At 42.7% G+C, this 23,907-nt stretch overlaps 1 protein-coding gene across 1 annotated transcript in view; it reads left to right on the forward strand.

Moving 5' to 3' along the window:
* The window catches only part of PLEKHH2 (pleckstrin homology, MyTH4 and FERM domain containing H2), a 116,027-nt gene extending 92,523 nt beyond the window's left edge, over positions 1-23,504 (forward strand). Inside the window, exons 20-30 of the mRNA XM_069954796.1 lie at positions 2,826-3,005; positions 3,406-3,503; positions 4,450-4,627; positions 5,025-5,180; positions 7,284-7,381; positions 8,430-8,571; positions 11,661-11,794; positions 12,760-12,889; positions 13,223-13,309; positions 15,120-15,254; positions 19,866-23,504. Of these exons, the coding sequence (XP_069810897.1) occupies positions 2,826-3,005; positions 3,406-3,503; positions 4,450-4,627; positions 5,025-5,180; positions 7,284-7,381; positions 8,430-8,571; positions 11,661-11,794; positions 12,760-12,889; positions 13,223-13,309; positions 15,120-15,254; positions 19,866-20,045 (1,518 nt within the window). The 3' untranslated portion in view covers positions 20,046-23,504. The remainder of the gene's footprint in view (positions 1-2,825; positions 3,006-3,405; positions 3,504-4,449; positions 4,628-5,024; positions 5,181-7,283; positions 7,382-8,429; positions 8,572-11,660; positions 11,795-12,759; positions 12,890-13,222; positions 13,310-15,119; positions 15,255-19,865) is intronic.
* Positions 23,505-23,907: the final 403 nt, after the last annotated feature.

Raw genomic sequence — 23,907 nt, forward strand, 5'->3', positions numbered from 1 at the left:
CTCTCTGCTGCCTCCTCTGTCCATGTCAGGAACTATCCAAAGCACAAGAGGTTTTCTATAGGGATTTGCTACTGCTCTGGACAGTTCCGGACATGGACAGAGGTGGCAGCAGAGAGCACTGTGTCGGACAGGAAAGAATGCACCACTTCCTACAGGACATACAGCAGTTGATAGGTACTGGAATCCCTCCTGCGATTTCCATAATTCTAAGACTTTTCCTTCTTGGTGTTGCAGTTTTAACGTTGAGCAGTATATATTATTTTTCCCAGCATACTGGCGTCTACAGATGGGTTGCTGTAATTACTTATACTTTATAATTGTGAAATTTTTTTAATATCTTTTTTGCCTCCAGTTCCAGCAGGAAATTTGATGAAAATATCTTGCTGTTATTTCTGGATACTTTTACCAAATATGTAATTAAAATAAATAAGAACTTTTTAATATTTTCATCACTTTCACCGCATGTCGGTCCGGGCCCTTTGTGAGAGGCGTGGGCCGCCCGGGTAACATGAGCCCCACAGACACTTATGTCATCGGTTCTGCACACCTACAGAGGAACAGGCTGCAAAGCAAACTAATCCAGCTGCAGCAAATCAACCACATATGTGGAAGAACCATTCCTATATAGGATTTGTAGGGCTTGGCATGCTGGGAGGTCAAGGCAATGTGCGGGATAAGAAATACCTGCTTTTCGCTCTGTAATCTGTGCCTGGTGGAGACTGACACCGGGAAGGGATAAGTGGGTTCACTTCTCATTGACCCACAGTGTTTGGAATCCAGATAATAAGTAGAGTACGCTCCAGCCCCAAGCTGATAGCTGGAAATGACGACTTATAAGACTCCCAGGATTATTTATTATGACGGGAACATGATCTACTCTTCTGACCTTGGCAAACCTATAATCATACATTATCTTCTTTCTGTGCGGAATTTGGAAAACTCTGAATTCCATATTTGTAGTGGAAAGAGGAAACATTTCTAATAAAAATGTTATTAATAGTGCTATATAGATGGTTAGGTAACACATGTATACCCAAATAAACATAAACTACTGGAGCAGGGGGTATGTAATATCATACAGCAACCTGTTCCATTCAGGAGCTTTCTGCATGTGGTTTTATCATTGTGTCATATCAACACTCAATGTTCAAAATCAACACTAAAACTGAATGTAAGAAACATTGTAATATATCTTATCTGAAAAAAATGCCTTTCAATATTTGTCATGTTATTTTCTTGCCTCTCGATCCTAAACTTATGAATTATTCAGAAAAACTGCTGAAATCTGCCCGCAGATGGATCACCTCACTGAGAGATCAAATTACAGCTGCCTCGAGAAGTGTATAAAGGGGGAAGAGGGAAGTGGCGGCTGGGTTTACAGCTTATACTGCTCAGTACTGCTCTGTAATGTATTTCATGCAGCAGCAGCAGCTTGTGAAAACTTTTAACATGTCATAGTGACATGTGAAAAGTTTTTATTGGTCCGGGTCTGATTGTCAGAACGAGCTGGGAGAGGACTGAGCTGCAGCGCGTCCACTCCCCAATCTGTGTCAGCATAATCAGTCAGGCTTCATAGACTTACATTAAGAGCCTGACTGATCATGTGACACAGAGCCGGGAGAGAGCTGTGCTCAGCATGTACAGTATTAGGCTGGGTTCACACTATGTATATTTGAGGCTGTATTTGTGAGGCTGTATAGCAACCAAAACCAGGAGTGGATTGAAAACACAGAAAGGCTCTGTTCACATAATGTTGTAATTGAGTGGATGGCCGCCATTTAATGGCAAATATTTGCTGTTATTTTAAAACAACGGCTGTGGTATTGAAATAATGGCCGTTATTTACTGTTATATGGCGGCCATCCACTCAATTTCAACATTGTGTGAACAGATCCTTTCTGTGTTTTCAATCCACTCCTGGTTTTGGTTGCTATGAGGACCTGACATGAGGACCAAATACAGCCTCAAATATACATAGTGTGAACCCAGCCTTAATGTAGCAAAGTGCTTCCTTATGATCAACTGCTGGCCTTGAACTCTATGCTGCTCCTCCCTCCTTGAAAAGGCTGGATCCAGTCCTGGGAAACTTCTCCCAGTCCCAGATTGGAGCTACAATGAGTTCAAAGCCAGCAGCCTGACAAGCCGACAGCTGATCATTTAATACTGTATATTCTCTTATCTCTACTCAAGTATTTTAAAGTGTAGTTTGCAAAAGTAGCCACTAGAGGGAGCTAAGGTCATGCATTTCATTTAGAGTCTGCAGTCAAAGATTTACATTATTCTCGAAACATTGGTAAAGTGTCCATTCATTTACTCTCTCTATCATTTCTCTCTCTCATATCTACTATCTCTATCTATCTATCTATCTATCTATCTATCTATCTATCTATCTATCTGTCACCTATCTATCTATTTATTTATTTCCTGTTCTCTCTTTGATCCAATCTCAGCAGGGCTGGACTGGAACTTAAACTTAGCTCTGGCATTTCAGAGCTCACAGGCCTATTTGCTGTGGGGCTCTTGCCCGGAAATCTGGGACAGGAGTCCTGGATTTCTATGAGGCCCTTGAGCACTCAACAGTCCAACACAGGACTTCTGAGGACCGATCTCATGTTCCTCCTGGCCTAACGACTCCTTACAGTGGGGGGAGGGAGTCACTGGGCCAAGAGGAAGATGGGACTGACCCACATAGGTTACTGGCCCATCTGGCATTTGCCCAACATGCCAGATGGCCAGTCCGGCCCTGAATCTCTGTATTCGTACATTTATGCTTGTAAATTGTTAGCAGTATATTCTAATAATACAATTCTTTGTAATATTTCCAGACCTGCCAGCTCTTCCTCAATGCCGCAGTGGATTCACCCGCCATTGACTATCACGTCTCCCTGGCACAGAGCGCCCTGCAGGTCTGTCTAACTCACCCTGAGCTTCAGAATGAGATCTACTGCCAGCTTATCAAACAGACCAGACACAGGCAGCCTCAGAACCAGCCGAGTCCTATCCAGGTAACTCACCATAAGAAGCCGAATGTAATGTTTAAAAAAGACTGTGCAACCGGGATCCCTGAGCCGGCACCAATTGGCTAGTGTAAAAAAAATGATATGGTACATTCGCCAAATACTAATGAAATGTATGTAAACTTTTGACTTTGCAGAAAGTACAAAAAATGCCCTAAAAAGATTTTCTCTCTCATTATTCTGGTATTTGGCAAATATAAATAATTTTGCTAATCCTAATCGGGGAAAGGTTTATTTTGATTTTATGTTAGAAAACATGAATATGGGTCTTTTTATATAGTGTATGTAAACTTCTGGTTTCAGCTGTGTGTGTGTGTGTGTGTATATATATATATATATATATATATATATATATTATATATAATTTATTTTTTTCTTTTTTTTACAGGGGTGGCAGCTCCTGGCTTTGTGTGTCGGCCTCTTCCTCCCTCAGCATCCGTACATCTGGCTCCTGAAACTTTTCCTGAAGAAGAACGCGGATATCAGGTAGCGTATAGACCTCCATTATTTTGTCCGTTCTTTCTCTGGATACACTGAATTGTACGATCAGCTAAAATAATTCAAAGCTTTTTACATTTTTATCGTAAAATCCTCCTAATGTCACCATGCTTTTAAAATGGGACTTAAAGGGGTACTCCGGCCTGGGGTATTTTAAGCTATGGCCGGGGAGGGGTTGGTTATGAACGGCGGAGGTCACTTACCTCCCTGGTTCCAGCGCCAGGTCCCGGATTGCGCCGCCCGGTACACCCATCCCGCGACCACTTTCTGGTGTGAGCTGCCTTGAGACGTCACATCTCATGACGCAGCTCACACCAGGAAGCGGCCGCGGGACGGATGTACCGGGCGGCGCAATTCGAGACCCGGCGCTGGAACCAGGGAGGTAAGTGACCTCCGCCGTCCATAACCAAACCCTCCCCGGCCATAGTTTAAAAATACCCCCAGGCGGAGTCCCCCTTTAATCCCCCATAGATGCATGTTCAGCTAAGGATGCATGTGTTTTCAATAGAGAAAGGGGTGAGGATAAGGGTGCCAGACTTCTCTGCTTGTGGTTTACTTCCCCAAGAACAGAAGGATCAGGCATGTTGAAATCCAACTGCCTGATCCGTATCTCTTAGAGATCTTTGAGAGGGTAGCGACTGGAGGGACACAGAGACAAGGCTGCATCAGCTTTAGTGGGTACTGGATTTACAGCTTATACTGCTCATTACTGCTCTCTAATGTAAACTGTGCTGCTCCTGTTTCTGAGGGTGTCCAATGGTGATACAGGAGAGCAGGATCTCCTCTATTATATGCAGTGTATGAGAGACACCATAGCTGTTAATCTTCACCCACTAATTAAGAAATAGAGTCTGCAGAGTATCTGAGACTTTAGAGATGTAATTCCAGTACTTGTTTTGTAGTATACTATCTAATGTGATGTAACATATGACAGGACCGAGGCTGGAAAATACGCCATTTACTGCCAGCGCTGTGTAGAAAGAACGCAACAAAATGGGGATCGTGAAGCAAGACCGTCCCGGATGGAAATTCTCTCTATTCTGTTACGCAACCCCTATCACCATTCCTTACCTTTCAGTATACCTGTGCACTTCATGAATGGTACATATCAGGTAAGAGCAGGCCCATATGTATACCTAGCTACCTAGTGTCCAGTACGAATGTACTTCTATAAAAAAAAAAATCCAGTACTTATCAGCTGCTGTAAGTCCTGCAGGAAGTGGTGCATTATTTCCAGTCTGGAGAGGAGAGGTTTTCTATAGGGATTTGCTACTGCTCTGGACAGTTCCTGACATGGACAGAGGTGGCAGCAGAGAGCACTGTATCAGATTGAAAAGAATACACCACTTCCTGTACAGCATACAGCAGCTGATACGTACTGGAAGAGTTGATATTTTTTAATAGAAGTAAATTACAAATCTATATATCTGATTTGAAAGAAAAACATTTTTGCTGAAGTACCCCTTTAACTGATACGTTCTTCCATGTCAATTACCCTCATCGATCCAGGTGGTGGGATTTGATGCATCTACAACAGTAGAAGAATTTCTTTGCACACTGAACCAAGACATCGGTATGAGGAACCCGGCCCAGTCTGGATTTGCCTTGTTTACAGATGATCCATCAGGAAAGGACATTGAACATTGTCTACAGGGCAACATTAAGGTAAAGGCTGAATTCTGCACCTGTGGGGGGGACGGATTGTGGACTTTAAGGCGACAACGGAATTCCAAGGTGGTTTTCATGGAACGATAATCGTTACTTATGATCATATTTGGGATAGTTTTTTCTTCGCTATTTCTTCGCTAATGCATTTGTATCTACTGAGAACGGACAAACGATGTCTTATTCAATGCGAACGATTTACGAACGTTTTGCGAACGAGCAACGCTAAAAATAGGTCCAGGTCTCATAAAGCGATCAACGATTTCTCGTTCGGTCGTTAATCGTTAACTGCATTTCAACCGAACGATTATCGTTTAGATTCGAACAATTTTACGATAATCTGAACGATAATCGTCCGGTGGAAAAGGCCCTAACTTTGGGCAGGAATGGGGGTCTGAGACATGAGGGTGGTCCTAGCTGCCTCTAAACATATGGGGATAGATCTGTCAATCGGGGCCGGTAGACCACTCCGATGTCTTGGAGTTCCATTCCGGGCCAAAGTTACCACTATGATTACTCTGGAATGGTTCAGCCATTGAGAGTTTATTAGATATCATTATGATAAGGGAGGCAGTCAGTGTTTCATTCTGCCTGTGGTTCAAGGAGCATGAAAATAGTGATAGGTTCCCTTTAGATTTTCATGAGTGTATTATACATGCCCTTGTTTTATAAAGTGGACTTACTTTGCCTGGTGTATTACATATGCATATGGCATGTAAGGGAGTTTTCTAGTCCTATTTGGATATAAACCTTTTTATTATAGCATAAAAATATAAGTACTGCCCTCTATTAGATAATCCAAAAGCCACATAAAGTAGGGCATGACTGCTGACATCCATGGAAATCAAATGTATCCAACTTATCTCCTATCCACTAGACACTTATCTCCTATCCACTAGACTAGATCACTGGGGGCCCCATCAATCACAAGGACAGGGGTCCGCTGTCCCTGTTCACACTGCAGAATTATTCAGTGGCGCATTTGACTCAACAACTGCACTCAAACAAGCCCCCTATTTTTGTGATCCTGTGATTGGTGGGGGGCCCTTATGATCAGACACATATCCTGTGTGTAGGTGACAAGGGTATATCTTGGGGTAACTCCTTAAACCAGTAAGACCCCAGAGATCGACTTGGGGACTTAGAGTGTGTAGTACTGGGGTTTCTAATCCGCTTTATTGACCTGGTCTTTTGCAAGGCCGACCAGTATAGAGGCTGACCGTGACATTGTTATGGGACTTATGGATCTTTTAATTGCGTGAAAGAAAGTAGAAAACTGTAGAGGTTGTTCCAACTCTTTTTAAAATATATATTATGAACTCAATCTGTGCACAATATTTAATTAAAAATCTAATTTCAAGGGGTACTCCGGAGGAAAAAAAAGGATTTTTTTCAATCATCTGGTGCCAAAAAGTTATACAAATTTTTTAATTACTTCTATTAAAAAAACTCAGGAGTACTTATCAGCTGCTGTATGTCCTGCAGGAAGTGGTGTATTCTTTCCAGTTTGAGACAGTGCTCTCTGCTGCCACCTCTGTCCATGTCACCTTAAAGTAAAGTACTTTTGGCAAATAGGTTGGGGATGCACACTGGAATGCCAACGATCCTGTTAGAAAGCTTCTGTACATCCATTAAAGGGGAACCCCATCAAAATCTTTTTCTTTTAAATGAGCTGGTTTCAGAAACGTATATAACTTTTTGTAATTTACTTCTGTTTAAAAATCTCCAGTCTTCCAGTACTTATCAGCTGCTGTATGTCTTGCAGGAAGTGGCGCGTGCTTTCCAGTCTGGCACAGTGCTCTCTGCTGCCACCTCTGTCCATGTCAGGAACTGTACAGAGCAGAAGAGGTTTTCTATGGGGATTTGCTACTGCTCTGGACAGTTCCTGACATGGACAGAGGTGGCAGCAGAGAGCACTGTGTCAGACTGGAAAGAATACACCACTTCCTGCTGGAAGACGTTTTTTTTTTTTTTAATTGAAGTAATTTATAAATCTGTATACGTACTGTACCAGGTAAACCCCTTCAATTCAAAAAGCACATTTGGCAGTCTATGGCTTATAATTTCTATGTAGACTTCACAGCACTTTTACCTCTTTACCAGATCTGTGACATCATTTCAAAGTGGGAACAGGCATCCAAGGAACAGCTGCCAGGGAAGTGTGATGGTACCCGGACTGTACGGCTCACATATAAGAACAGGTGCCGGACCCCACAGCCTCTCTCCTCCTTCTCCTTCTTCTTCTTCTTCTTCTTCTTCTTTTACACATCACACTCTGGCTATGTTCCCACGACCTTTGTTTTGAAAATAACGTCCGTTGTATTTTACAATGAAGGACATCGATAATAATGATTATTTATGGCGCCATTATCAAACAATGGCCGTTATAGTGCTTAAAGTGATCCGGTGACAGTATCACTTTAAGGCTATGTTCACACTTTGTAAGAGATGGGGAACGACCGGTCTCTGCCCAGATAATCCGGATGATCTTTATGGCTATAGTGTTCTGATGCGGGCGCTGGAGCCGCTCGCTTCATTGTGTGAACTGACAGGGTTTCCTACGCCCGCAATTGACTGAATTGCGGCCACAGAAAACTGACATGTCAGTTATTTGCGGCTCCACATGGGATCACGGCCGGAGCGCATACGATGTGTATACGCTCCGGCCGGGATCCCATAGCAGATAAGGCTATGTTCACAGGCGCATAAAGTACGGCCGTTGTTGCCGATGGCAACAACGCCCATGCTTTTACGCAGTGTGAACATAGCCTAAAGGGGTACGCCGATGAAAATCTTTTTCTTTCAAATCAACTGATTTCAGAAAGTTTTGTAGATTTGTTATTTACTTCTATTTAAAAATCTTCAGTCTTCCAGTACTTATGAGCTGCTGTATGTCCTGCAGGAAGTGGTGTATTCTCTCCAGTCTGACACAGTGCTCTCTACTGCCACCTCTGTGTTTTGTTTTGTTTTTGCCCGCTTTGCAGATTTTTTTTTTTTTGCATAGGATTTATGCATAAAACATTTGCATGAAACATATATGCATAAAACCGCCATGTTTTGGCGCCAAAATGACCGCCATCCCCCCCCCCAAAAAAAAAAAAAAAAAAAAAACAGTGGCCTTACTACCAAAAAAAAAAGGACATTTTGTGAACATAGCCATTAGAAGACATTGTGGGAACATAGCCTTTTTCTGTATTATATAGAACGTGTTTGTACTTAACTCTAACTTTGTTTTGCCCTGTATTACAGACTTAGTTTCACCGTGCAGGTGCGAGGGGAGACGGAGAGAGAAAAACTGCTGTTAATGTACCAGACGAATGATAAAATTGTTAATGGCGTCTTTCCAGTAAATAAGGAGCTGGCACTAGAACTGGCTGCCCTGCTGGCCCAGGTAACCTCTGAGAAATCAACCACGTATACCTTTTAATGCAATTTCCAAAGCAATTAGGTTTAATGAAGCCGTCCGCTAATGTGCGGTACACTATTAACCAATAATTATACAATTTGAGGTCCCTATGTAAAGATGGCTTCCCAAGGTGGTTTAACCGTCCCTCCATCTCTTAGTCTTTTGCTCTTTCAGTCTATAGCAGGTGGATAACAGATGTGAAAGCCAAGGTATTATTAGCGTATTGTTTTAATGGGCCTACGTGTGCGGTAATGTGCCTAATGTATGGAATAATGGAGGGAAAGTGGCTTTAAAAGTAATAGACTCAAATCGCTATGGGTTCTTACATAAGCTCCTTCTTCCTGACGAAAGTGGCATTTTTTTTTTTTTTCTCCTTCAAGGACCTGTTAAAAAGTAATGTTAGGCATTAAGAAGAGAAATGAAGGAACGCACGTTTCTGAAGAAATCTCCGGGGCAAGTTGTTAGAATAGAACATCATTACTGGATGGGGATTTAAAAAAAAAAAAAAAAGAAAAAAAAAGTCCAGTGCCAGGAAAAACAAACAGAGTCTCAGTCTGAAAGCTAAAGCTTCCGTTGTCCAGGCATGATGGGAATTGTAGTTTTGATTTAAAGCGACTTATTACTCACAATTTCAACTCCTCCCCGCCCTCCTCATCATTAGGAATACTCCAGGCAGATTGTCTCCTATTCCTCACCTGTGTCAGCACGGCACATGGGCTGGATCGTTAAGGCACTTGTGCAATGTTCAGACAGGAGAAAATGTTCCAGTGGCATTCCTAACGATAATGAGGGTGGGGAGGAGAGACGGAGGGGTTGTGCAACGTTAAGGCGCAGATACTACAAGTCCCAGCCGTTGGACACGGGGCTGCAAGTTTGAAAGTTGTTTTTTAGGACAATAACTGCATCACCTGCCGAACGGACCCCAGGACAGATCTTGGATTAAAAGCAGCTATCTGACGGTACTAGCGGTTTGGGGGAGGGTCAGATTGTGGGTACAGAGTCACTTTAAGCTCTAGATAGGTGATCACTAGTTTATCGTTGGGGGTCCGACCACTGGGACCAATGATGATCGTGTCCCACGGCGCAGCTTCATTACAGTCCTGTGGTCCTGTTCAAATTTTCACAGGCAAACATATGACCTGTTTGCCGAATGTCCCGAAGCAAAGAAGGCCAGAAGTCAGGGTCTCCAATGCACCTCTATGCGAGCATTTTCATAGAGATGCATTGGAGACCCTTACCTCCGGTCTTCAATAGACCTGGAGACAGAAGAATGGTCACAAGAGCGGTGACATCGCCGTCCGCAGATTTGAATGGCGCTGTAGGATCGAAATGAAGCCGTTCTGAGGACATCGATCATTATTGTATATGCACCAGCCTGCTGCCTAGGGACAAATAAAATAAAAAAGTTGGAATGCTTTCTTAATGGAGTGAATGTGATACACTAATATTTTCAAGACAGTCCTTAAAAATATTAAAGCGAATGTACCATCAGGTACATCGCTTTGGTTTTTTTACATGAATCGATCGGCGCCGGCATGCCGGTGGCGCAGTCCCTTTGTTGAACCGGTTCCTGTGCACGTGTAACCCGTGCCCCTAGCCTCTTAGAAAGACATTGTCACACCCTCCATCCGTACAAGTTTTGTTATAAAGTGTCATTTATAAGCTTTTAAGAGTTATTTTTTTAAGAAAGAGGCAAGTAATGATGTAGACCATTATCTCCAGGGCTGAAATGGCCAACTAGATGGATTACCAGTTATAGGGATTTGCCACAACTAGAACCATGATGTCCATCTCTAACCTCAAGCATAAAATAACGTTCTCAGAATCCATCCTCCACTGCATGGGATCAGAAGCCGCCTTTGTCCTCTGAAGTGTGAACCTATTATAGATCATGGTGTCATGAATTGGTATGACTCAAACCAATAGGTTGACAATGGATTCATTTACTATTACTATACTATAGTTTACTATTAGTAATTAGATAAATCCTTTTAAGGGTGTGTTCACACCTACAGGATCCGCAGCAGATCTGCAGCATATCCGCAGCAGATTTGATGGTGCAGATTTGATGCTGCGTTCAGTTATTTAAATGAAATCTGCTGCGGATCTGCCGCAGATCCTCCGGTAAGTGTGAACGTACCCTAAAAGGACCTAAAAAGAATGTATCACCTAGATTAGATTTTACACATTAGATCCAGATATTCTTTTTTTCTAATCTATTTTTATTTATTTATTTTAGGAGTTATGTTATCTATATACTGGTGTCACCTGTCACTGTACTCTTGTCTGTGTAATGTATATACCTGTGTCACCTGTAGCTGTACTCCTGTCTGTGTTATCTACAGTATATACTGGTGTCACCTGTCACTGTGCTCCTGTCTGTGTTATCTATATACTGGTGTCACCTGTCACTGTGCTCCTGTCTGTGTTATCTATATACTGGTGTCACCTGTCACTGTACTCCTGTCTGTGTTATCTATATACTGGTGTCACCTGTAGCTGTGCTCCTGTCTGTGTTATCTATATACTGCTGTCAGCTGTTACTGTGCTCCTGTCTGTGTTATCTATATACTGGTGTCACTGTGCTCCTGTCTGTGTTATCTATATACTGGTGTCACCTGTCACTGTGCTCTTGTCTGTGTTATCTATATACTGGTGTCACCTGTCACTGTGCTCCTGTCTGTTATCTATATACTGGTGTCACCTGTCACTGTACTTCTGTCTGTGTTATCTATATACTGGTGTCACCTGTCACTGTACTCTTGTCTGTGTAATGTATATACTGGTGTCACCTGTCACTGTGCTCCTGTCTGTGTTATCTATATACTGGTGTCATCTGTCACTCTACTCCTGTCTGTGATTATAAGGAGGACACTGCTGGGGACTTATCTGTACAGAACAGGAAGTCTCAGCTTAGTTTAAATCAAGATTTCAGGATTATTTTAGAATATCAAAAGTAAAATGGAAAATGGAAAAAAACAAATCACCAAAAACTCTTTAAAAATATATTTAATTTAAAAACCTGATTTAAACAGTAGTCAAACATCTTACATGCTCATATTGATTTTCTGCAGGTGGAAAGTGGAGATTTTGAGCGCCCCCTCCAAGCCGCCGCCAGTCAGCTAAAGTCAAACCAGACCCTGAGGCAAACATTGGAAAAATTTTATCCAAAGAGATATAGAGAGGACTGTACAGAGGAGCAGCTACGGTAGGTTCTACACCTCATCACCGTCAAAGGAACATGATCCGGACCAACAATGCTGCAAAACTGCCCATTCAGCATTGATTGGGAATTATTTGGGATGGTCTTTCCCATTATGGTGGTCCAAAAGTAGGTGGACAGAAAATAATATTTAGGGTAGCTTCACACGTAACGTATCCGCAGCGGATTTTATGCTGTGAATTTGCACCGAAATCCACTGCGGATCCCTTGTCATTAACTTTGAATGAGAAGATATAGTCGCAGTGGGATTGTCATCCCGCTGCGAGTTTGTAAGTCCCGGCCCCATTAATCCCCTGCCGCCGGGATGATACATTACCTTCTCCATGATTCAGCCACATCTGAGGCTCCCGGCTTCCGGAGGTCCCGCACAGCCAATCAGTGCACGCCCCGACTCCTGGAGGTCCCACACAGCCGATCAGTGCACGGCCCTGTCGCAGTTACTGATTGGCTGCGCCGGACCTCCGGGAGCCTCACATGCGGCCGGACCATGGAACAGGTAATGTATCATCCCGGCGGCAGGGGGTTAATGACAATCTGACTGCGGGTATATCTTCTCATTCAAAATGAATGGCAAGGGATCTGCAGCGGATTTCGCTGCAAATTCGCAGCATAATATCTGCTGCGGATCCGTTACGTGTGAAGCTACCCTTACACACATTTAACTAAATCTGTGAAACTGGTTCAGTTGCCCCTAGCAACCAATCAGATTCCACGTTTCATTTTCATTTTCCAGTCTGTGAGGAATGAAAGGTGGAATCTGATTGGTTGTTAGGGGCAACTGAGCCAGTTTCACTTTACACCATGTTTGATAAATCTCCCCCTTCATAACCCTATTACACATACTGTCCACCTTTTGGACCACCCTTTAAACACATATATATTTTTTAATCTATGTATGTGTATAGATTATTTTATACCAAGCTAAACAGTTTCTTAATATTTGGCTACAGGCAGCTTCACCAAAGGCTGGCAACAAGATGGATGGCTCTCCGGGGTCACAGCACTTCAGATTGCGTGCGAATATATCTTACTGTTGCGAGAAAGTGGAATTTCTTTGGTGCTACTCTTTTTCCAGCAAAAGTAAGAACCTGGGGGAATATGGGTCGTGCAATGTTTGTTAGCGGTAATATTGTACATTCCAAAGAAGACCAACACATTACTTAAAGGGGTATTCCCATAATTTAAAGTTACCCCCATCCGTAAAATAGAGGCTAACTTGATGAACAGTGGGCAGTGGACCTTTGTCGAATGAAAAAAAAAAAGGTTGCCCACCATGGTAGGAGTGGACTGCAAAGGCCCATTCATTCTCTATGGAGCAATGGTCAAGTTCTTAATGTTGAATTTAAGGGTCTTCCACCAGCTTTTTGTTAATTATTAGACGCTGATAGATAATGCAGAGCTTTCTACCTACAGCCCATATCACCAACAGCCTTTGATGGTCCACTGGTCTGGCTGGCTGTACATGAAGATGGGATAAGTATTCTTGAATATGCCACTATGGTAAGTGCTTGTCTAATAATAGTCAGCGACACCAGATGATAAACACTACTTAAAGGAAGTGTCCACATTTTACAGCACCTATGCAGACAATAGAGAGGGTGGCCCAGATCGCCTTTTTTTCTTGCTATGAGGGCTGCTTTTGCCCATGCCGTTCCTCTATTATTAGAAGTATCTTTGATTCCTGATGTTTGACTACTGTAGTGCCTGTGGCATCTAGGCAGTAAGAGGGTCACACACCATCAAATCTGCGCCATCAAATCTGCTGCGGATCCTGTAGGTGTGAACGCACCCTAAAGGTGCCAAAGTTACATCACCTGTATTAGGAGGCACATGGATCTTAAAGGGGTTGTCTAGCGGTCAGCCTTTTTTTAAAATACTGCTACCTGTCCATATAAAACAATAAATATGTTATCCTTACCTTTCCACCCACCCTCTGTACAATCCTCTGGTGTCGCTGGTGTCCCCCGCTGACTGAAGAGCCTCCACTTCCAAGACGAACTCATCTTGTCGGGAGTGACAGCCCGCTCAGGAAATTATTGGCCACGGGGCTGTCCTGTGTCAGTCAGTGGAGGTTCTGCAGTCAGTGGGGGACACCAGCAACACCAGAGGATTGCACAGAGGGAGCGTGGACAGGTAAGGATAACATGTTTATTGTTTTATATGGATGGGCAGCATTATATTATAAAAAAGGCCGACTGCCAGACATCTCCTTTTATCTAATCTGTTGATATGTTCCTTTTTCGCACGGAGCTCTGAGGATGAGACTTAATTTCTTACCTTCATCCTCTGTGCCATTTCTGTGTAGTTAGTAGTTTTATCCTCAGGCTAATCTGGCACTTTGGAGCACTGAGGGCAAGACCACCTCCCCTACAGCACCGATCTGGCCCGCTACACTGATATTCATTAGGAGGAGCGGGCTGGCCGGTTGCGGATCGGTGCTCTGGAGGTGGTAGTCCTGCCCCCAGTGCTTCAAACCACCCGATGAGCCTATAACTTCACTCTACGCGGAAACGTAAGGTAAGACGTTTATCTTCATCCTCAGCGCTCCGTGCACAAAAGGGACATAATAGCAGGTTAGAGTCGCTCAACCTGCTGTCAGTTCCCCTTTAACACATATGGTACATTTTACTCCAACAAACTCCAATTCAAGACTGGAGTTATAATAATATTGTGTCAAACGCCAGTCATATTAATACATCTCCTCAATATTTTCATCTTGGTGCCAGATATCATACGACATCTTCAGAGATCTTGGGAAGTCCAGGCCTTAGTTGGTCAAGCACAAGTGGGGCCTACACAATATGTTTTGGCTGATGGGTGTATGATGGTGGCCCTTTTAGTATTGGCAGTGGTTGTTCTTTTTTACTTAATTCCATTAGTCCACCACTTCTGATGATGGCAGATTATCAGAATTACAACTCATTCTATAACCGGCCTGAAACCTGACATAAAGCGTTGGCTTCAGGCGACTTACCCGGCCATATTAAAGAAAATGGCATTTTCAGGTCACAAAAGCAGTCTCCGTTCTCTTTTCCTGTAGGTGTATTACCGAAATGCTAAATTGCTTATTTATAGATTTATTACAAACCTGTCAGATTTTCTGCAAACAAATGCGCTCCAGACGTGATGCTTATATGTCCCTTTTGGTGGTAGGGGGCAACCCCCTAATGGCAGCTGTAGAGTCTTTTATTAAGTAAATGCATGGCTTTTGTCTGCGTCTTTCATCACAGTTGTTGTTTGAATTGGAAATACAAATAATGTTTTGCCATCTTTTTTTTTTTTTTTTCCACCCACTCTTGTGTTCCTTAAGAGGTTGCTGTTCACGTACGTACACAGGAGTCTAATGACCTTCGGAGGTTACCGTGATGACTTTATGCTGGTAGTTAACACGCAGACAAAGGACAAGTCAACTGAAAAACTTCTGTTTGCTATGGCAAAAGTAAAGGTGGGTACATTAGCTGAAATACACGCCAGCCGCTCGGAGGTAGGCTTTTAGGAATAAAGTACTCTTATATGCTAAGATATAAAAAGCATGAATTAAGCACCTGCGGTTTAAACAAAGCCATGTTTATTATCTTAGCTGGAAGCTTGGAGAGGAAAAAAGCAATTATAAACTCGAAGACCGGGCGATGTAATTACCGAATGCTTGCTCTTTTGTTCGTCTAGTGGTCTTCTCACCGGGTTCCAAATTCCGCTCACACAAATAAAATGTGGCGAGGTAAACGAGAGACGCTTTGCTGCCGAAAAAGCCTCGATTGCTGCTATTAAAGCTAACAGGGGTAACAGCACCTGAACAATATTTGCCGTTTCCAGGACTAAGCCTGGCGGCGCAACAGATGGGAGTGTGGAGATGGCACTTAGATAATTTTTTTATATTAGCTAGGCTACGTAAAGTTGATCGGCCCGGACCGGCCACCTGTGTTAAAATTATTGTTTCGCTTGCGCGTTATAGTGAGTGTCCGAAGGTTTTTCATTACTTATTATACCTTTTACAAGTTACGTTAAATTATAGCGGATGGAGCGCTATTTTTCCGTGCACCACATTTAGGTGGAAAATTTATTATGGTGTGGTTTTCTGCCATATAAAAATGGCTAGTTTTTGCAAAAAAAAAAAAAAAAAGAAAAGGTGGGTGGGTGGGTGCAGTACAATTGGGCACATGATGGTACTGCACATATACTTTTTGCACATCATTTTCGGCTTGAAATTTTTATTGTTTTTTAGTGGACTTCAACAATTGGCAATGTTTTAAAGTCCCTTAGTGAATGAACAGGTTGGTGGCCCAGCAGGGTGCTTCCCCTCCACTCATACAGGGGACAATTACTCTCTTAAATAGTGGGATCCCACCAGCCATGCCCTCACCGATCATCTAGGGCAGGGGTAGGGAACCTTGGCTCCCCAGCTGTTGCAAAACTACAACCCCCATCATGACTGAACAGACAAAGCGGGAAAGCGGTGTACATGGGGGTGCTAGGACCGCCTCCAAGACACCAGAGAAGTTTATTTTGATAAGTGGCACATAATATGGGACTCTGTCCCCTCCAAACCACCCCCTCCACCACTAAACTAAACTAAAGTCATCTGTAAGTAGGATAAGAAATGCTGATTCCAAATCTGTAATTTACAGCTTTCTACTCCTTTTCCCCGCTGTAAGTCTACAAACTGGGCATGCTGATGCATAGAGAGGACTACATACAGTAGCTCAAGAATATAATGGAGAGGACCACTTAGACTGATTCATTTTCAGCTTATAGCAAAGGAATGCAAGAACATAGAAAGATAACAATTGCAGATATAGAATCAGGGTTGTATACTCTACTGATGTATAATCTGCTGATAACTTTTTATTTTTTTTTGCAAAAATAATAGTCCAGGCGATTTTAAGAAACTTTGTAATTAGGTTTATTTGCCGAAAAATGCATTTTTATCATGAAACAGCAGTTTGAAGCTCTCCCCCTGTCTTCATTGTTCTCTATGGAGAGGGGAGGGGTGGAGGGAGATGAGGCACCAAAACCGGACAACAAAGAGTTAATTTACAGCTACATCACCGGGCTATCTCCTCTGATGTCAGCACTGACCTCTCTGACCTCTGAATAGGGGCTTTCAGCAGCTCCTTGCTGTGTAATCCTTTGTTCTCTGCTCTCTGCTGCCGACTAATCTCCCTTCTCTCCCTCCCCCCTCCCCTCTCCATAGGTTACACAGGGCCCGACTGATGTAAAGGAGAGGAGGGGGGACCTAGGGAAAGGCTTTCTGAATGCAGATAATGGCATATTTACCTAATAAACCCAATTACAAAGTTTCTTAAAATCACCTGGACTATTGATTTCTGCTAAAAGAATTTTAACGACAGTGACACTTTAAGTTTAGTAGGTGTTTTGGAGGTGACAGAGTCCCTTTTAGGCTATGTGCACACTAAGGAATAGGCGAAGAATTGAAGAGGAATCCGCTCTTAATTTCTTCTTGAAATTCCCGTAAAATATGAACAGAGCAATGTCCCATTGTGTTCAATGGAATTTCCGCTCTGTTGTTCACACTGCAGAATTTCTGAGCAGAAATTTCTGCCGCAGATCCGCTTACCGCCCAAAGAATTGACATGTCAATTTTTGGGGCGGATTCTGCTAGAGGAATCCTATAGAAGTCAATGGGGGCTTCAATTCTGATTTAATTCTGCTCAAATTCTGCTCCTATTCTGCCAGAGCTGAATAGTGAGGAATTTTTTAAGCAGAAAACGTTCCTCTTCAAATCTTAGCCTGTTCCTCAGTGTGCTTACAAAAACCCTAAATCACTTTCTTCTGTGTTTCTTTTTAAGGCTGGGTTCACACTACGTATATTTCAGTCAGTATTGTGGTCCTCATATTGCAACCAAAACCAGGAGTGGATTGAAAACACAGAAAGGCTCTGTTCACACAATGTTGAAATAGAGTGGATGGCCGCCATTTAATGGCAAATATTTGCTGTTATTTTAAAACAACGGCTGTTATATTGAAATAATGGCCGTTATTTACTGTTATATGGCGGCCATCCACTCAATTTCATCATTGTGCGACCATAGCCTTTCTGTGTTTTTAATCCACTCCTGGTTTTGGTTGCAATTAGGGATGTCACGATACCAAAATTTTGAGTTTGATACCGATTCCAGCTTTCGGATTTCGATACTCAATACCAATTCGATACTAAATAAAAAGTTTGAGAAAAAAAAAACATGTAAAAATACAAATATAATTTCCCTCCTCCCTGACTACAGATATGTTCCCCCCCATGCACAACATTTTTATTTATGTGACTTCTTGATCACTTTGTTACATTTTATAGTTCGGACAATTCACATGTAATGGATGCCAAATACATGTATGTTTTTTTTTTTGTTGTTGTTTTTTTTAAAAAAGGGAAAAGGGGGGATTATTAGAACCGTTATTATTTTTTTTGTTTGTTTTATTTTAAAAACACTTTTTTTTACATTTTTTAATTCCCCTCTAACCTCAAACATACCTCCCTGTGCACAACAACTCCCAGAATACCTTCTTGTGGGGAGTTGTAGTGCACAGGGAGGTATGCTAGGAGTTGTAGTGCATAAGAAGGTATGCTGGGATGTTTTGAAAGGCTGCTGCCGCGCAACTGCACCTCTCAGCATACCTCCTGGTGCACTACAACTCCCAGCATACCTCCTGGTGAACAACAACTTCCAGCATAATTCCTTGTGCTTTGCAACTCCCCACAAGAAGGTATGCTGGGAGTTGTAGTGCACAAGGAGGTATGCAGGGAATTGCAGTTGTGCAGCTGCTGACACAACAACTCCGTGCAGCATACATTCTTGTGCACTACAACTCCCAGCATGCCTCCTCGTGCACAAAGAGGTATGCTGGGGGATGTAGTGCACAAGGAGGTATGCTGCTGGGAGTTGTGATGCATTAGCAGCCTCCTGGCACAACAACTCCCAGCATGCCTCCTTGTGAACAACAACTCCCCACAAGAAGGTATTCTGGGAGTTGTTGTGCCACTGTATCGGTGGGCCGCGCGGGAAGGCGGGGGGGGGGGGGGGGGGCGACAGGATTGTGGACCCGGAGGTTGGGGAACTGGCTGGTGTAAGGGACCGCTGCCGCAGTACCGGCGGGTCCCGTATTTGGAATGGTTGAATGACTGCCGCCCGCGGGATTGCGGGCCGCAGTCATTAGCAGTGAGGGGCCGATCCATATGCAGCAGACTCGTGCTGCATATGGATCGGCTCTGCGGGGGCTAAATGCCGCTGTCAGTTATGACAGCGGCATCTACCCTTTAAAATAGCCGGCACTAGCGATCGCTATGTGCCGGCTATTTAAATTTGGCGCCGCCGGGAGCGGAGAGCGCGCGGGCGGAGGAGGGGACGACGGGGCGGCACACAGAGCACACGGCCGTCGCTCAGGTAGCTGCCGGCCGTGTTCTCTGCACCATACTTCATGTTAATCTGCACTATTATGCAGATTAACATGAAGTATTGATACCAGAAAATCCTGGTATCGAACCGTTTTTCTGCCCGAAATATCGATAGTAGTATCGATATTTCGGTGCATCGTGCATCACTAGTTGCAATATGAGGACCACAATACTGACTGAAATATACGTAGTGTGAACCCAGCCTCAACCTGTAAAGGTCTATGGGAGAAAAAACACCACAAAGTTGGTGAAAAAAAACAACTTATAACTGCAGTATAGCTCCCACTCAAGGGAGGAAAAACATTAGAAACATATGGGAAACCACCCTGAGGCCATGTTCACACACTGTCTTTTTTAGTAAAATAACGGCCGTTATTTTCAGTCTTCAATGACTAGAATAACGGGAGTTGTTCGAATCGACCATCAAATTAATGTTCAGGGCATTTATAGGCAGCCGGTATTTAGCAAACAATGGCCGTTATTTTAAGTTGTGACAGGTACTGTCCACAAGAAACCTAGTGCATTGCTGTGGACTGCAGCTTTAGCTCAGTAGTTAAAATCAATCGGTAACACAACAAAAAATTTAAAGCGGTATTCTGGGGCACAGATATATAGTTTAATGTTGTTTTTGTTTTGTCTTTTTTTTAGATTTTGGAGATAACTTTGCTGATCGCCAGCTACATAAACACAGCCCAACAGCAAAAAGTGGTCGCCCACCACCTCTCCGCGCCAGCTCTCCTCTCTGCCCAAGAAGAAACGAAAAACAAACAAATGGGAAGCTATCTGCTGTCAAACAACCGACCGACTAAGGGGCCGACTCTGTTATAGTGAACATAAGACATATCTATCCTTAATATTATTTATCTAAGAGCCAAGTTATGTATATAGGCACATACTAAATAAGAGAAGACGACTCGGGTCCTATGGAGGGTGCCACACAGCTCTTAATAGTAGTTGTGTTTTTCTGGTGCCATCACAGGACTGGCAGAGACAGTTCACACAATGCCTTTCTGCCCTCTATGTGTTCTTGTCCTGCCTGCCCCAGGACGGCTGGTGGTCACAATCGTTGTGTAGTAGGATGTCAATGATCAGTCGATAGCTTTGGCCCCGACTGGTTGGAGTAAATGAAGGGGAGAATATCTCCTGATACAACCAATAATACTAATAAAACGGTTTTGTCACCAGCTGAGGGCTTGGCAGGTGATAGGAGTAATACGGTCTACAGTACATTCCGAGAGGCACCTACAAAGGTGACATCAGTTCTCTGAGGCTTTCTATATACTTTTGTGCTCCATTGGTACTTGCTGGTTTCCCTACCAATAGGTAAATCTCAGTATTTGATTAGACCCCGATCCTCTGGTGCATTAGACTCCACCCATCATGTAGACCTCTCCCTAGGAGTTGTCCCATCAACGACACTTCCTTTCTATCCAGAGGTTTCGGGGGGGTTAGTGATCACTAGAGGTCCACTCTAAGGATCCTAATAATTTTGAGGTCTCGGAATATAATGGCACTGTTGCACCAATTACTTTATATGAGACTGTGGAGGATAGTCTAGTACAATGCTTGGTTATATCCAAGAGTCCCATAGATGATGAATGGAACAACAGTGACTGTTGCTTCATTCTGCTGGAAGACTCAGGACCTCAAGATCAATGAGGGTCTATCCATGAGGATACGTGCTGCTGGTGGGACTACCCCTTTAAGTGCTTTGGGTGTCCCGGCATGATGGGAATTGTAGTTTTGCAACAGCTGGAGGGTCGAAGGTTCCCCATCCCTGCTCTAGGGTGAAGAGAGCGTGCTGTATCCTCCCTACAAGTCAATACAATGTCCTGAAGCACAAGAGAATTATTAGCCAAGCCAGAATCTCCTCCAGAAGGAAGAGTCATCCATTTATAGACAGCTGTGTCACGCTTCTTGCAGGAAAAAGTGCTGGGAAAGAAGCCTATATTGTGGACTTTAAGGAGAGTGTATAGGAGGGGTGGGAGTTTTATAGTGAAGTGGGGATAAGACATAAGAACGCACAGCTACAGGGGTTGTATTGTAAGACATGCCGAGGGATATACAAGAGATAATCCAGCTACTTACTGAATGAATTAAGTGATTATTTCCATGAAAATACGACAATATTACTTCTGTAATAACACATAAGAAGCACGGTGTAAGCTTTTCTTCGTACATTATATTCCATAATTGCTTTGCGCAATTACAGCTACATTACTGCTGTGTATGTTTGTGAAGTATTACTGGTGGTGAGGCTTACATCCATACTTACCAATGTACTAATATTATATAATTATAGGAACGTACAGTCACGGCCATCAGATTGTATATGGGAATGTGTATTAACAAGAGGTATATATTCTGGTTATACAAGAAGAGGAGGGTAGATATCATGGGTAGGATGTAATTTCATGTAGGTAACATGCATATGGTAAGATCTGTGCTAACACTCTGACTGTATAGAGTTCATCGGGTGCGCAATTTCTTTAGTACAAGTCACAACCATTGAACAAACAATCGTCTGTTGAACGATCTTTCTATAGACACAGCCATAACACATTTTACTCCGATTGAAGTTATTCAATCTTTTATCCGACTATTGTCCAAACATTTTTTAACATGTCTAAATTCTTTTCAGACGATAAAAGGTACAATACATTTTTCACTAATTTTGCTCAAACCACTACTGGCAGCAGGTTTCACCCATCAGTATAAAGTATAAGGTGGGCTCCTGATTCCCTACCGGTAATGATGGCATGGTGGAAATTAACTGCCTTACCCCTTTGTTCTCAGAGAGATAAGCCTCCAGAACAATCTGGTAGCTGCTTACCTCTCCCCATAGAGAGCACATGATTGCCCATCCTGAATGTTCCTGTGTATGGGGAGGAAGAGGGTGATTTAACTATTGACCAACAATCATTCAGCCTACAGTTATTAAAGGGGAACTATCAGCAGGTTGGATTAATGTAACCTGCTGATAGCTCCCTATTGCGCACGGGGCGCCAAGGAGGACGGTATCTCTCTAACCATCCTCCTCTGTACTGTTCCTGTGCTGTTAGCAGTTTAATCCACAGTCTGGAGCACTGCTCCGCCCCCATATCGCCAATCTGGCCCACCCACTTCACTGATTATCATTGGAAGGCAGGCAGTGCTTTTAATGGTGCTCCGGACCGAGGATTACACACTGCTAACAGCACAGGAACGGCGCCAAGGAGAAAGGTAAGCAACATAGAATATCAGCTAAGGCTGCCAATTTCATTGGGACTGGCTGACTATCTAATGACTCTCCCCTGACAAATAAAGTTGGAGGAGAGAAGGATCAGGCATGTTGGATTTCAACATAACTCAATCTTTTGTCCTCATGGGAAGAAGCCACTGCCAGAGCCGCTTCCCTCCTCTCTCAAAACAGACAAGCCAAGTGTTCATATGTATGGAGGAATCAGAGGAGATGGTTTTCTGCCGAAGCTTCATTTGGCTGACAGCTACCCATCCCTGATAGATCATCTGTGTGGTACAGGTTCGGAATATGCATTGTAGGGGCCAATGTACCTCTTTGTGCTTCCTATTATACATGTATTCTGTAAGAATCTACATGATACAGAAATATTCTTTCTTGGTGCGTTCACACCTACAGGATCTGCAGCAGATTTTCTGCAGAAGATTTCATTTAAATAACTGAACACAGCATCAAATCTGCTGCAGATCTGCTGCAGATCCTGTAGGTGTGAACGCACCCTCTGGGTACAATACAGGCACAGTAAAAAAAAGACAAAACAACCAGTGTTGTAAAAAAAATTGTAAAAAATGCACATTTTTTGGGGGGAAAAATTGGAGTAAACTTTATAGTCCACAAAATTTCTATACTGTAAGATTTTTTTTTTATAGCAAGAGTCACATGTAGAGATGAAGCAGAAAGGAGACCTAGTTGTATCTGTAATGTAGTAGAATAGGGTCGCTGTCCTGCTAGAGAGAACAATTACACAGCGGTTAAGTGACACCTGGAGGTAATTGTTAGTTATTATCTACGAGTACGCTTTTAATTTATGAGGAATATTCCTATTTATTCATTAGCTAAGTCACTAACGTGTCCCAAGTGTGTGCGAAAAATGATTACCTATTCATGTAATTTTTTTTTTTTTTTTTTTTTAAATGTCATGATAATTATAATTCTACACCCGTAGATTAAGGTTATTATAATATTCCATAAAAATGTATATTTTAGCAAAGACGAAGCTATCATAAATTTTAATTAAATATTTAATATAAAAAAATTGTCAATTTGCCATAGAAATAATATTCCAGATAGTTAGAATGTTTCTTGTTCCTGGAGAACAGTTTTTGGTTTTCAAATATTTTATGATTTTTATATTATTTATATTTAAAGGGGTACTTTAAATCTTTTTCAAATCAATTGGTTTCAGAAAGTTATATAGATTGGTAATTTACTTCTATTTTAAAGTCTCAAATCTTCCAGTACTTATCAGCTGCTTTATGTCCTGCAGGAAGTGGTGTATTCTTTCCAGTCTGACACAGTGTTCTCTGCTGCCATGTCTGTCCATGTCCAGAGCAGGAGAAGTTTTATATAGGGATCTGCTCCAGCTCTTGACAGCTGGACAGAGGTAGCAGTAGAGAGCACTGTGTCAGACAAAAAAAAACAAAAAACACTACTTCCTGCAGGACATACAGC

Source organism: Dendropsophus ebraccatus, chromosome 15 (genome assembly GCF_027789765.1).
Source record: "Dendropsophus ebraccatus isolate aDenEbr1 chromosome 15, aDenEbr1.pat, whole genome shotgun sequence".
Taxonomy (NCBI): domain Eukaryota; kingdom Metazoa; phylum Chordata; class Amphibia; order Anura; family Hylidae; genus Dendropsophus; species Dendropsophus ebraccatus.